The 15,583-nt window shown below is 39.5% G+C and overlaps 1 protein-coding gene across 1 annotated transcript in view; it reads left to right on the plus strand.

Annotated features, from left to right (window-relative positions):
- The window catches only part of antxr2a (ANTXR cell adhesion molecule 2a), a 58,439-nt gene that overhangs the window by 23,913 nt on the left and 18,943 nt on the right, over positions 1-15,583 (plus strand). The window contains exons 13-16 of the mRNA XM_055199903.2: positions 3,679-3,723; positions 3,818-3,913; positions 5,992-6,159; positions 6,317-6,397. Coding sequence (XP_055055878.2) covers positions 3,679-3,723; positions 3,818-3,913; positions 5,992-6,159; positions 6,317-6,397 — 390 coding nt within the window. The remainder of the gene's footprint in view (positions 1-3,678; positions 3,724-3,817; positions 3,914-5,991; positions 6,160-6,316; positions 6,398-15,583) is intronic.

The following is a 15,583-nucleotide window of genomic DNA, read 5'->3' on the forward strand; positions in this document are numbered from 1 at the left end:
AAGAGAAGGGCCATGTGTGCTTTGTTAATATTTAAACTCAGCCTTGCCAGTTTTTAGCAATCAGAGAAATACTGGAGCACCAGCAACCCCCCAACTCACGCACACTTCTGCGGATATGTCATTTTGGACAAATACACATCAAATGAAATGCGGATGTTCTGTTTTAGTCGTGACGGGAAAACGACGGGTCAAATGAGGTTTAATGTAGAAATGGTCAGCCAAAGGAAATGCTTATACATGACGCTTTAAAAGTTTAGTCTTTGCATACAAGCATCAGTTAATTTTTGTTCTAATGCCAGACATTCTCAGATCATTAATTTGCCGTTTTAATACCAACGGGTTAATTTTATGATAATGGCAGTGCACCATTTTAATTTGCAAATATGCTACCTGCTACTTGTTCATGATCGTGTTAAGCCTGAGAAACAGCTTGACACAACAGTGTGTTCAGAGGGGTGAAATGGACAGATTATAAACTCCAATTGGACAATTATCCCCAAAGCCATATGGGGCATTGCACCACTGGACTGTGATTGGTCGATTCCACAGCTGTGCCGCTGGTTCTTAGGCTCTCGTCCGAGTGTCAGATGGCTAAGTATACGGGCATTTTGGATTTAATTATCTGCACTTCATCGTCCGAACCGCGTTTAAAGGGTTGTCTCGCGCCGCAGCTGTCTGTCAGGTAGTTTAAGAACCTAACAGCCTAGCGTGTCATTTGTGTAATGCCTTATTTATCCCACAATATGTCTGGCAAATATAAATCTGCTTTTTAATTACTCAATAAAAAAGCTAATCCTTTAGCACAAGGTTCTGTCCAAAGTTATGTTAATCATTGCACACCGGGACCCCACGGATGGATATGACTGGATTTGCAGACAGTTAGTTATGAGTCAAAGAGCAATTAATTAACTCTAATTGATCATTTTCCATCATTATAATGGTAACAGTGGTGAAATGGTGTCGGTGTGCTTTAATGTGAATGAAACAGCTGTTCGACCCATGATATGTGATAATTAAAAGGCATTTTTTTTCCTGAAAACTAATTTAGTAAATGCGTAACCTGCAATGGCAGCGTATCCATCCTTCATATTTAATGAGACAAGGCTTACTTTCATTTTGCATTGATTCTGCAGCTGAAGGGGTTGCATGGTTGACAGGTTAAATCCAAGGCGTTTTATCTAGATTGTTATATGTGCTATTGTGTAAATTAAAGGGCTTTAAGTATGCTGGGCTTTTCCAATTCAAAACCACTGCTATACTTGGAGTTTCCCCTTTTATCCTTTTTTATTTATTTATTTTTAGGCCGTTTTATGATCGTTTTCATTCACAGTGTGAACAATAGAGAGAGGTCAAGGATAAGAAAGGGAAACAAGATTAGTTAATTTTCAACAAGTATCGACCACATGAGCTCCATAGCTCAACTTTGAACCTCTGCTAGGCCCCAGCAATAATGAGCAAAAACACAACCATAGGAAAAGAAAAATCACATTTGAGATATTTTTATATATGACCTAATATCTAATTTGTTTCTCCTTATAAAGATGACCCAACTTCACATAAGCACATTAAAGGAAAATACCACCGCTTTTTAATATTTTACTATATTCTTACCTCAACTTCGACAAATTAATACATCCCTTTTTTTGTCAATGGGTGCACTTAATCTTTGTACAGGGTGTCATGAATGTGTTAGCATTTAGCCTAGCCCCATTCATTCCTTAGGATCCAAACAGGGACGAATTGAGAAGTCACCAGACATTTCCATGTTTTCCCTATTTAAAGACTGTTACATGAGTAAGTATGGTGGCACAAAATAAAACGTGGCGATTTTTAAGCAGATAAAAACTATAGACCCCTTCACAGTTCACGTCACAGGCGGTTCCCACTGCGCATGTCGGGGTCAGAAAAGTCATTACAGCAGGTTGAGTTGCGTATTATTCGGTATCATCAAAACTGCCTACTCGCGTTGTAGGCTTTGAAAATCGCACCAGGTCTGTCGTTAAGTTTTTCGGGATTCCTGCAGAATCTCACAAACAAAAAATACAACATCTGCGGCTGCAAGCAATTAATTTTTTTAACAGAAGTCCCCTTTCAAAGCCTACAGCGAACAGCCGGTTTGGACTACAGCCCCCTACTTCCCGATTGAATGACGTCAATAAAATAGTTTTTGACTAAACTCCGCCCACAGGAATATGTCAGTCACCAGCTTTGGCTCAAACGGCTCTGCTAAGCTAAGCTAAGCTGCTGTCAAATCACAACACACTATACAACAGCTATATACAGATAAGTAAATTGTGTGAAAATGTGAAACATGAACACATGTTATATTGTGCACTGGAAACACAATCAAAGCTTCAAAAACACAAAAAGAACGGTTCTTTCATAAAAGCAATACAATAGCATCAATCAAAAATTTTTCTATTGCACATATGTGAAAACTTCTTCAGAACAACTTTCTCCAAACCAACTTCGACTTTCAGAGATGAAGCGTAAACTCGACCCTACACAGAGCGTGATCAAGTTCTTAGACTTTTGGGCTGAATCGGGCTACTTTTAATCTGTGTTTTTCTTTGTGGGTTAAAGATTGAACGATTTTACCCATTAGTTGTTTTGGTTCGCATTATATAGAATGCACATGTAAACAAGCACTTTTAGGGTATACATAAACTTTTTTGTAATGTGCAATCAGATTGAATTCAGTAGGATTGACAACAATTACTCAAATTTTCTAATTTTTTTATGTGTGTCCTGTAGAGTTTCACAAGAGATCACAAGAATGTTGCATGAGTTGGCAAGGCACCAAAGTCTTAACATTACAACATTATCAGAGATTTCGACATACTGATATTCAAACCTCAAACTCATAGACCATATTGCACAACAGCTCTGTTTACAATTGTCTTATTATTGTAAAAAAAAAAATCCAAATGGACTTTACGAGAAACATGAGACAAGTTCATACATCAATTAAACATAACTGAGAACACATATTTCCTCAGGGTATTTCTCACTGTTGTCCGGGGCAAAAGGATTTGTTTTCCAAATTGGTCAAGTCTTTCGACAAGGTATTTTCTGACCCATCACTGATATAATAGCAGAGCTACAGGCTGCCAAGGACAGTAATGAAGACATTATCACTGAAGAAAATCACCTGCTGATTTTAGCTTCATGTTTCTCAGAGCAGATATACTGTTCAGTGATAGGAAGTGCTGCAGGAAGGCATCTCATCCTGTTAACTTGCCTCTCCTTTGCACTAGGGATCAGCCTGGAGTGAAGCCCAAGTTTCCCTTCTGCATTTCATTGAGACTAATTAATTCCTCAGGACTTTATGACTGTGGGATTGCTGGGGAGCATTGAACCTCATCCAATTAATTAAGAGATAAACGGACCACCACGCTCACCCCAAAGGCTCCCCTGTCAACAAGTAGATTTTTGGGCTTCCTTTATTTTGCACCAGGGGCCTACAGTGTTAGTTTACAATCAGATCTCTGTAATCAATTGTGGCGGAGCAGGGTTCCAGTTGTTCAATTGTTAATCGGGTCTTTAGAGTACTCGGGAAGACTGATAACAGCAATCTTCTCACATACTAAATGTAATTTCCATTATTGCTAATAGCACCTCTTTACTTCATTGTCAATATTTCCATGAGTTAATTTAAATGTACTTTCCTCCTCTCAGGTTATTAAAGACCCTCCTCCTAAAAGACCTCCTCCACCACCACCTGTAAGATCAACTTTTTTCTCATATTCATATTTAGTCTTCAATTCTCGACATCTTACATTGATCCATTTTCTGTTGATATTTATTATTGCGGCAGGTGCCAGAGCCCAGTCCAACACCTAAGAAGAAGTGGCCGACCGTGGATGCGTCTTACTATGGTGGGCGAGGTGCTGGTGGAATCAAACGAATGGAGGTAAAATATGCATTATATTTTAATGACGCGCAGTGCCCTTGAGACTGTAAAGGTTTATCATAAGCATTTACTATTGGTCTACATCACTCTTTTGGGAATGTTTATGACCTGCCTCATTTTAAATGCTTTGCAGTTTTTACAATTGTGGGTAACATGGTTTTAATTTATAACATTTCTAACATAATTCTAGGTTATTCAGATGTATTGCAATCATTGACTAATTTGCACTGATTTTGATGCACAATTTGAGAATATAATTTTTTTTTGTAATTTGCTTATTACCTCGACCCAGATAGTTGTTATGCTTGTGATGTCGTTCCCAGCAGACCTCAATGTTTTCTATTAGAAATCTCCTTAAATGTAGCACAGCTACTGACTGATGGTTTTGACGTGACAGGACCCTGCCAGTTCAGCTTTTACAATGTCCCGCTGTCTTAAGTCTTGTTGATGGTGAAGGATTGAGGAAGGCTATGATGAGATAAATTCATCTTGCTGACTTCCATTCTGTCATCTCACTGTGTTCAGATGAAATGTGCACTGTGTACAGTATATTAAAAAGGAAGTGGTTTTGAAAGGATTAGTTGCTTAGCTTCCATTTTCTCAGGCCTTCAAAAATTGAAGGATCACTGAAGATCTTTCAAAAATCTTGGGAAATCTATTCCCACGAGTCTCCAAGGCAGTGAGAAAGGAATCAGAGACTGAATCACAGCATCTTTCTTTCATATCTCAAGAGCTTTTATTCATTCAGACAGCCTATCTCCATTTCTTAAGTTGTCTGTGTACCTGGGGAGGAGGTGTATCCAAGATCAACTTGCTTGCTTTCTCTTTGCTTAAACATATGCTGACATGTGGGAAACATGGGATGCTAGGAATGATTTATTAATTGAGAGCTGTGATGTTCAGGGACATGGTTGAAAAGCTGTTCTGGTTTGTTGCGTCTTAACTTACAGCTTGAGGACTGCAGGTTTAATTAAGTCTTCTTTAATATTCTCATACTGAAAGGTTTACAATCATAAAATATTTGATAAACAGCATTATGCCTGGGATGATGAAAGAGACAAAGCATCTACAAAGTAAAGTTACTTTTCATCATGGTTACTTAGCAGTGCCGGTCCTAGATGCTTGGGGCCCTTGGCAAACCTTTGGATAGCTCTGTTTTGAAGCCATGGTGGGCATATGTTATGCACACTGTTAGCACATCACTCTCCTGCATCATGCACGGTGGGCGTTTCTCAATCTGAAACGGCATCGTATATGCACGCTGCATACGTCATCAAACTTGGTTGATTTAAGTTAACTGAGCATTTCATTAGCAAGTCATAAGCATATTATAACTATTTACCATTAGCTAAGAATAATAGTCAACTTTATAATTGTTAATATTCTGAAATACATCTTTATGATGTATGCAGCCTACAAATGCTACCTCTGAAGGCTGCAGCCTTCGGATTTTCAGAGTACATATCAGTGATTAAAGAAATCATTAAGCATTTTTACAAACCCGCATAAATCCGCATGTTTGCAAAATATTAAGATTATAGTCATGTTGTTTGAAATAAAGATGCCAATTAAACCTTTGTAATTTATATAGTACAAAAATGCGGACCAGGAAGTGGGTCGGGTACAATATATACTTTTTTGCGACCCAAGTTGCGTACGGGTTAGTCGGGTGCGGGGTGTTTATACATTGACCCGTGCATTACTGATATGCATTTCTAGGAGTTTCCCTTTCAGATGCAAAATTTAAGGCAGGAGAGTATTTAAATGAATTGTTAATGTTTGCGCGTGTGATGTTACTGATATTTGTGCCATTATTTAACATTTGTTAATTACATTACATTGTATGACATTTAATTTGTTCTATTAGTTGCGATAGGTTTATATACTTGAGCATATTTAATGCAAATGACATTCATACATTTTAAGGTGTGGCTTGAACATTCACATTTTTGAGACCACTCTATATGGCACTGTACATCTATATTCAAAAGTTGCTGTATGTTTTTCTGAAAGGTCAAGGTCCAGATTTGTTTAAGCCCTTAAGTTCAAAACCACTAAATGTTCACATTTCTGTATAGGTCCGTTGGGGAGAGAAAGGGTCCACAGAGGAGGGGGCAAGGCTAGAGTTGGCTAAGAATGCAGTGGTGTCTGTACCAGAAGAGGCAGAAGAGCCTATGATCAAAAAGCCAAAATCACCCCCACCCACATATCAACAGTCTGAATCCAAATGGTATACTCCAATCAGGGTGAGTCACTTCCCGTTACCCTTGAAACCGGTGTTGAGAAAAGATACCATCTCTTATTTGTCTTGAGTTTCAATCTAAACCTGTAAGCACCAGTTTATGTATCTGCCTTCAAGAGAAACCGAGCTGAGCTGTCTCAATATTTCTCACTTCCACGTAGGGCCGACTTGATGCACTGTGGGCACTTCTGCGGCGGCAATATGACCGAGTTTCACTCATGAGACCCACAAATGAGGACAAGGTATGCCACTGACGCTTCACCTCAATGTTAAATACAACCAACTGTGGTAATATGATTCAACAGGTGATATACAATCTGTGGTAATATAGTCAAGACGTCATATACTACCAAACTGGAGCTTTCCAGTGCAAAAAATTTGGCATTTTGAGTCATCACTGTATGTTGTAACAGTTTAGGAGTTATTTTTTTTATGTGTTTCTCTGTGTGTACATGCAGTTGTTTCATCACTTACACCAAACCGGTAGCTGCAAAGATTTAAGACAGGATGCAACTCTCATGAGTTTGTTTGCAAAGCATCCTGTTTTGTAACAGTACGCATTGATGTGCATGTACAAACAAGTTCGGATGATTGCGCAGACACAGAGTTGTGGCTTTGGTTTTCATTATAGTTTGGAAAGGTTAAAATGGGGTGAAAACAGTATTTTATTAGACAAACTGATCATCTGCTTTTGAGATTAATTTTGTTGTGGCCTAAAGTAACCAAACTTTAGAAAATGAGCAAAGTCTATATTTGTTTTCAAAGTAGGACATAGTTAGAAGCAATTGTTTTGGTTCGTTTCATCTTGAAGAAGTCCTCGCTGCATCTGTGCCAGCGCAGCATCCCAGTCACGCGTGAGCTACTGGTTCTGTTTTACTTTCTTCAAAGAAACTGTTAAAACCTTTGTAACTGAATTCGTCTGAGAGGAGGGTCTGGAAGCCTCTGAGCGGGTCCCTGGCACACATCAGTCAGACCACAACTCGATTGTGCAGACTTTCAAGCCCTTGATCAAGTGCACTGGGTGCAGGCATGAGCTATCAAAGCCTGAGGAGTCCCTCGTCAGAGCCAAGGTGGGCTGCGTACGCTCGGCTTGAGAGAGGGGGGCTTTGATGCCCGACAGGAACCCTCCGGGGTCATGAATTTTTCAGCGCCGGATCTGTGGGGTTACGAGGACTCATACAGGTGTAAGGAAGCAGGTTGTCGCAGACATCTGTTCAGCTTGGAGACCCCCCGGTCCCTCCCTCCCAGCCGACCCGCACCCCGCCCACAGCCAGACTGCTGGATTGTCAGCAGATGTAGTTTTTTCAAGACAGCCTGAACACTTTCTGCTCTCCCATTTACCGCCTGAGGGGCTCCAACACCAAAGGTAGATCGGAGGGTGGACACAGCTGCACTGCCGAACTTGCCTGGGGCACAAATAAAGAGATCTAATGTGGTTTGACTGTGTTGTTAGGGAGACCGGGGAACCAGAGAGGCACTTCAGAGCCAGCTTAGTGCTGCAACATCTGCCGTCAAGTTTCCGGAAAAATCGGCAGGGGACAGCAGGTAGAAAAGGTGGCAGCGCGTCAAGGGCTGGCCTATTACTGGCGGGGGCTCTTTTGAATGCCTGCCCGTCCCTCCCTATCTCTCTCGTCCCTGCCTCTAACTAACAGTCTCAGCAGGGCTCTGTGTTATTTTATGAAGCAGCAGTCTGCAAAGCACACTAATAAACACCTTTTATAAATGATACATTAACATACATTAACCCCAGAAATCCACCACACAAAGGCAAAGTCAAGACAAGGCCCATTAAAAAGCTATCGTTTTTCCCATCGGATCTTAAGTCGGATCTCTGCGTAGTTTATTGCTTTTCCACGTTGAAGACTTCTGGGGGAGGTTTGGGGTAATGATGATAACTGATGGTGATTATGGATATGCTGGTTTGACCGTAATAGTTTTCAGGATGTTGTTCGGCAGGATTTCTTGTTTTGAGGAAATCAATCCTCATTTTCCTCTTTCCCACACGGACCGAGACATTATTGTCAGATGTTTATAGCCAAGGAAACCTGTGACACATGCTCGGTGCGCATGCAGTCTCTGCAGATGAGAGTCTGTAGCACAAATAGCCCCTCACCCCCGGAAAGCATTCTGCCCCATTGTTCAAGACGTATAATGTCACTTTAGCGTATAGCCTGTGCATACATTAAACCCCATTAAAATCAGCCTCTGTATAACATGTACCTTATTAGCCCATGCAGACTGCTTGCTTCCTTAGGGCAGTGCTGTAATGAGGTGGTGTGTATTTTTAAATGGTGTAAATTCCGGCCTCAGACAAAGAAAACATGTCAGCTCGTGGTCTCGAGGCCTTATGCTCACGGTGGAGCGAAAAAAATAAAAATGTACCGTCGTGGCCCAGTGTGACAGCATCTTAATTTAACAGTCATCGGTCACATAAACAGAGCAGTGGGAGCATTTTAATTAAGAGACCGCAAGCGGGTGGCTCGGCGGGCCGGTTCTCTAAGAACGCGGGAGAGGAAGAGAGGGAGCCATCGCTGGCATGGACGAACAGCGACGGGTGGATGACAGAGAAGAGAGTAAGAGATTAAGGGACTATGCTGGCGGGCCGGCTCCCTCAGGTCGTAGGCACACATGGCCGGGCTTAGCCGCAATAGTGTTCAAGAGCCCAGTCTCATGACTGGATTAGGGTGGAGAGCACCAGACCCCGAACTGTTTGTATTTTATCCTGGGAGCCAAGAGAGCTAGTAATGTCCTAATGAACTAGCAAGGCCAGTATGAAGTGAGCCTGGCTGCTTTAGTGAGGGACAACTGCCTAATGAGCCACACTGAGATCTGCTGAACAGCTTAGCCATACAAATACCATCAGAACTCTGGTTTGCTTGGCAGCAAGCTAAAGCAGCACAATTTAGATTAGTGACATTAGATTTACTTTTATTCTCATGTTCTGTATTTAGAGCTGGGAGGTTTGATTTGTATATGAGGAGTACAGTTAAGAGTGCGTCTGACATGTTTTCTTCTAAATTATCATTTCTTTTATGTTTAGGTTCAGTAATGGCAATGAAAAGGTTTCATTTCACAAATGTCACTCTAGTCATTTTAGTGGTATTTAACAAATTTGTCTTTCCCTGCAAAACCCTTAACCCCCTAAGACCTGGATTTCCACATATGTGGACATCACATTTTTTTGTTGTTTTCCCCATAATACTTAATTTAAAAAAAAATTGGTTATTATATTTATTGGTTCTTCCTTACCCCAAAAAGCTGAAAGAAATAAGAAAAAAAGACAAACCAAAGCTCGGGTCTAAGGAGGTTAAAGCGCATACAAGCTTTTTTGGCAAAATCATGTGCTTCTAAAAAATAAACCACTTCTTTGGACATAGTAAGCAGTTGCACAATCACTAAAGATGCAACTAGAAACATTGCAAATGATGAAAGTCAGAATGTAAAAATTAAGAAACTGAACTACACATGCTTAGATCCATGTGACTGCCACATCAGGTTGTATTCAGGTCCAAGTACTCAGTTTATGTGATCCTCGGTCATTTCATGCACTGTCATTCATCCAATTTGTCTTCTGTGCACTTAGGGCACACTCCCACTATCCAAACCAAACCACACTCGAGCCCGTTTGACCCCCAAAGCCTGGTTTGTTTGACTAGTGTGATCGCTCTGTTCCGCGCCCGGGCGCAGATTGGTTAATCGCGCCACGGCCGGGTTGCAGAGGTGGGCCAGAGCGCGGTTCACTTAGGCTCAGGCGTGGAAGGCTGTGGTGTGAACGCAATCGCGCTTGAGCACGATTCAAAAGGTGAAGACGTCAGTTGTGCGCCCACTCACCTTCATCTGCCTCCGTAAAAACCTTTTGATGCGAGCAGCGGGGTTACGTGAATGTCCGAGCTGCACACGTGACAGATCAACTAAGCAATATGATGACATGTGAGAGGGCTGTCTGTAATCGCGCACTAAACGACTCCGAATAAAAAACACAGACTTCTCATTACGGTGAGTTCCAGTGTTAAGAGAGAGCTTTACTTCCTGCTTTTTTCAAAACAATCGCATCTTAATGATGAAAGCGCGCCCGGACTCGGATCGATAAAAAGTACAGTGTGAGTGCGTGCACCTGGGGGAGTGGGGAGGAGTGACAATCGCGCTGGGGCATGGTTTGGTTTGGATAATGTGAGTGCCCCCTTAGAGGACTTTGCTGAAAAAAGTATATATTTTTGGCGTTTAGCGGATTCTGCCAACAAAGCGGATTTGAAGCGAAGGCATTTGATGAATGTATAATACTTGCGTTCGGTTTATATCTAGGGATCGACAGGTTATTGATCTGGCCGATTATCGACGTCTTAAGTATTTTGCCGAACATCGACATCGCCTCTTTAAAAGCCGATTTGCCGATAAAGTAATGTAATTTTGAAATGCGCTATTTTGGCTCTGATGCAGCCAAGACTCTGATGCAATGATAAATTCATCAGAAAATAATTAATCTATTTAATTCAATACATTTTTAAATAGTTTTTATGTATATATAGTTTATGGGTGCATCCTGCTCTTTTTGTTATTATAAATATAATGATTGTTTTTATTATTTCTTAGAGTCAGAATTAAAAATGTTTCTAAGCATTGAAAGTCAAACCCTGTTTCTTAATTTTGACATTAATTAAAATTTTTACACCAGACATATCGGTTCAAAAATTTGGTTATCGGTCTACTTGATCTGTAATAATCGGTATTGACATCGGCCCTGAAAAACAGTCGACCTCTATTTATATCATTATCTTATTTTTGATGGCAGTGGTGTTAAGCAGCTTTTGGTCATCATACTTTATTGTCTGATAGAAAAGTGACAACTAATATATATATATAATTTATACAGTACTGTGGTTAATCTGCACAGCAGTTTTACACATCTGACGGCTAGCAAAATACTCTGTTTACATTACATTACATTCATGCATTTGGCATGTGTTTTTGCAAAACTGCAAATCCTGTTATCATTTCCTCACCCTAAACCTGTATGAGTTTCTTTATTCTGTTGAACACACAAGAATATATTTTAATAAATGATGGTGAGCACACAGTTGATGGTACTCATTGACTTTTAATAGTATTTGTTTATCCCACTATGGAAGTCAGTGGGTACATCACCTGTGTGCTTACCATCATTTTTTAAAAAATATCTTCTTTTGTGTTTAACAGAATAAATAAACTAATACAGGTTAGAGCAACATGAGGGTGAGAAATAATGACAGAATTTTCATTTTTAATAAACTTTTTCTTTAAGGTACAGTTTTTTTTACAGTATGTTTCCCTGGGAATTGAACCTGTGGTCTTTATGTTGCTGACACAGTGCAACAAATCACAAATGCATTTTTGTCATGTCCTTAATGTTGCTTTTACTCTAAGGCAAAATATCGAAATAAATAGAAAATAATCAAATGAGAAATTAAAAAAATATATTCAAATTAGATTGCTATGCCGATTTTGTATAATCAGTGCATTGATTAAACAGGAAAATAAATTCTACACTCAAATCTTAAGACAAATAGCTCCTAATAGTATTTAATGACTATCAGTTGATCTCATCTCTGATTGTGTTATCACAGAATGTTATTTGATGAGACGAATGCAACCATAATTTTTGTAAACAAATACAAACAAGCACTGGTGTCTGTGCAAAAATCTGGCAAATGTTATTAAGTTAAAACATACCACAGATCAGAGGCCACAAGATTTCTAATTAATGGGCTAATTGGAATTAAATCAGAGCATCGCGAATAATAAGACCGAGAACAGCACTCATTTATGGATGCATGAAGCTGACCGTCTAACCAAACATTAACATATTTATAGAAGTATGATGCTTTCTCCATCTGCTCTAAATCTTCACATCTCTATCATTTGTTTTATTGACTCCCTAATTTTTCTTGCTATTAGGGCATTGATGATTTTTGGTGTGCAGTGAGTTTTGTTGTGACAGTCGGTGTGCATGGGGAACAAGGCTTGTGTCTTTTTTTCTGGTCCTCATTAGTGCTATCAGCACACCGGCCTGTTACCCCTAACAAGCATTAAGTAGAAAGCTGACAGTTTATTTAAACCGCGCCGGCCGCAGAGGACAACTGACAGCTTTAACAATGAATGGCTTGCCGATTTCATGAAATGGCCCCTTGCACTTTGAACCAGACCTGGCTCTGTTTTTTTTTTTTTTTTTTTTTGGTATGTGAACTGCAAAAAGTAGGGCAGATGTCCATGTGGCTGGTTGTAAATTCAAGGATGTCTGCCTTGTTAATCTGTGAGCCTCTTCAAACAGCCAGACCTCCTGGTAACAGGATTAGGTTGGGGACCCCAGTGAGCTGGTTTGGAGGGTGGTACTGGGAACTAAAGTGAGGGGGTGCCAAAGTGCGTGACGGAGCTGTCGGGTTGGGGCAGGGAACTATCATGTCTACAAATGTGAATAGATCGCATTTTTCTTATTTGATGCGGTTCCAGCCATTGTCTCCAGAACATTAAACGCTATTAAATTGCTATTAGCAGCATTTTATAATCCTTAGCAGCAAAGGTTTATGATAGATGTCCATTTGAGTACAGTAAAATATGTTAATCAGCAGATTTATTTTTTTCATGGCTTTTGTCTTCTTTTTTGCATGTCATCATCTTTATGCTGTCAATCCCGTGTATGAGCTTTCCAGCATGGCTTTATTGGATTTAAAGTGAAATGGCACTTTGTACTCTGGATTGAGTGCTTGATCCGAGTTTAACAAAACGCAATCCATTAACAATCGTGTTTTCTCCATCTTCTACATTTGCATTCTAATGTTTTACCATATTGAGGTTAAGCGTTTTATGTTAGTGATGTATGTGATAGAGGCATGTGCTCAGAAATCCCCTTTCCTTCTGTATCTGAACGACGCATTGTGCTGATTAGCTCGGGTGGGCTGGTACCTGCCCCCTTTAGCAGCCTGTTTTACACGGGCGCACGCTTCTGTGTACTTCCCCTTAACCTCCTGATTCAATCGGAGTTGATGTCCTGCTGCGTTAGTGTGTGTGTGTGTGCGCGTCTGCGTGTGTGTTTTTCCTTTGGCCGACTGGGTCCAAATGTGGTCTCGTCAACGCGCGGGCCATTTCTTCATCGTCTATTAAAATCAAAGCCCCTTTGCAATGAGAGCTGGAATCTTGGCTTTAATTAAACAGCATTACTGTTAGTGTCAGACATTCCCTGGGCTGCTTTGTCGCATTGATTTTTCTCCTTAAGTGTGACAGACCTATGGAAATCATACAGGGAATCGGTAATGTATTGTAATTCACTCCTTCTCTCGTCCGATCAATTTGAATATTTAAAGTGATGAGTACAGTGCACTACTATTTGAAAAACAATTTACGTAGATATAGTGCTTTGTTTTTCTTAAAAATATTTAAATATGCACATTTCATAACAACATTCAAATTAAAATATAAAAATGAATTGCATAATTGAGAATAATAGCATTCAAATCTACAAAATGTACATCATACAATTTTTACATTTTTAAAAATGTACATTTTCAAATATTGCTTTTAAAACTTATTATACTGTAGCTTCAGTAAATCCACTAAATTAGAATAAAAAAGCCTATTTTCACTATTTCAAAACATTTGAACTTTTACACCTTCAGAAAATAACTGTAGTGAATGTTAATTGCTTCATAAACAATGGATCATTTCAGTTTGTAGCGGCACATTTTCGTCTTTTTTTAAAACTAGGCACAAGACAGAGTGATTATGCTAATTAGTTTTAATATGCAAATTTGAGAGGCCTCTTTATTTTAAACCGGCGTCCCAAGCAAAATTAAATGCATTTTTAATCTTTATTAGACACTAATTATTGTGCTAAAATAAAGAATAACCTTAACAGTGTTACAAAAGCAGGACTTTAAAAGCATGGCACACCCCAAAACACACAAGCATTTGGTTGGATGATGTAAAACAGCACCACATATTCTCCCCCTAGAACTTAGTATCGCATGGTATTATAGATAAGACTCCCAGTCCCTCAATGTGGGCACAAAGTCACTTTGTTGCAGATCTGATGTATTGTAGCATGTAATTTTGAGCAGATGTATTTTTTAAGATGGCAAGCTTGGCATCCCTATATCACTTTGTATTTGGAGTGTCTTTAACTTTTCATCACCAGAGCCTGAATTGGCCATGAATAAATTACAACTTGTGGTTCATAATTGATTGGAAGAAAGGACACAGATGTGACAATTATCGTGCAGCTGTTAAAAAAATGGTTTATTCATTTATGTATTTGTTCCGTTCTGTCAGTCAAACAGTCTCTCGAAGGGGAAAAGCTAGTGCCTTTAGAAAAGTAAACTAAATATAAGTCCAAACTTTTGCTTACTGATATCCTGGTTTATCAAAACTGAAGGCATGTGTATCACAATCTATATGGCATCATAATGGATCATTATAGTCAAACATAGTAAGGTTAATGATGTTGTCATCATTAATGAGGTCATTACAGTATGTCCCATATATATCATCATATCAAGTAGGACCAAAAGACTTTCGTCAGCAAGAGAATAAAATCTGTGAAAAATGGCATTGTTTATCTTCTTTTGTTTTGAGCACAATCATCTGGATATGTATCTGTGGGTCTCAAAACAAATGCATTTAAGTAGTTCTGAATCCTGATTTTTGTGTGCACAGATGCAAAACTGCTCTCGTAGTCTTAATAGTTTTAACCCATCAGATGGCCCAAACCCCTTCAAAGTGGCAGCCGCTAAAATATCCCAAGAACTTATGAGTATTTCACCCATCCGTTCTCTCTTCTGGTCCAAAGCAAACATTTTACACAGTAGAGATTCGGCATTGGCAAGATTGCTACTTATTACATCCACAAACATACACATAATTATTTACCAAAATATGTTGTAAAACCAGTAAAACCAAGAAGGAATTGATATTAGTCTTAAATTGTGCCACTAATTAATTCATGAAACCTGGTCAGCAGATTTTTGAAGGTTATTTTTTATAGTGAAGGATGTGATTAAGGATGAAATCACTGATGGCGTGTGATGATCTCATTTGCTGGTCAAATGTGTGTGTGTACTACTAAGGACAGGAACTCAGGACACAGGTGGACAAGAGACTGTGTGTGTGTGTGTGTGCGCGCGCGCGTGTGTGCGTGTGTGTGCTTGGGCTCCACCGGTTACACTGATTAGAAGCAGAAGGTCTTGCATGTTTTCTGGTTTTGGGCCCAGTGGAATCATGGGGAAGAATTTGTTGAGATCATGGCTTTGTTCACTTTAGTCTGTGTGTTTGTTATAATTTTATCACATATACAAACAATTTGCAGTAAGGGTGTTTGAGGACAGAGAAATTTTCCTTTGACTTTGTTAAAACGTCCTGATCCGTTTGCAAGAAAAACAAGACAGATCACAATTTTGTATCAC

Source organism: Misgurnus anguillicaudatus, chromosome 22 (assembly GCF_027580225.2).
Source record: "Misgurnus anguillicaudatus chromosome 22, ASM2758022v2, whole genome shotgun sequence".
Classification (NCBI taxonomy): Eukaryota; Metazoa; Chordata; class Actinopteri; order Cypriniformes; family Cobitidae; genus Misgurnus; species Misgurnus anguillicaudatus.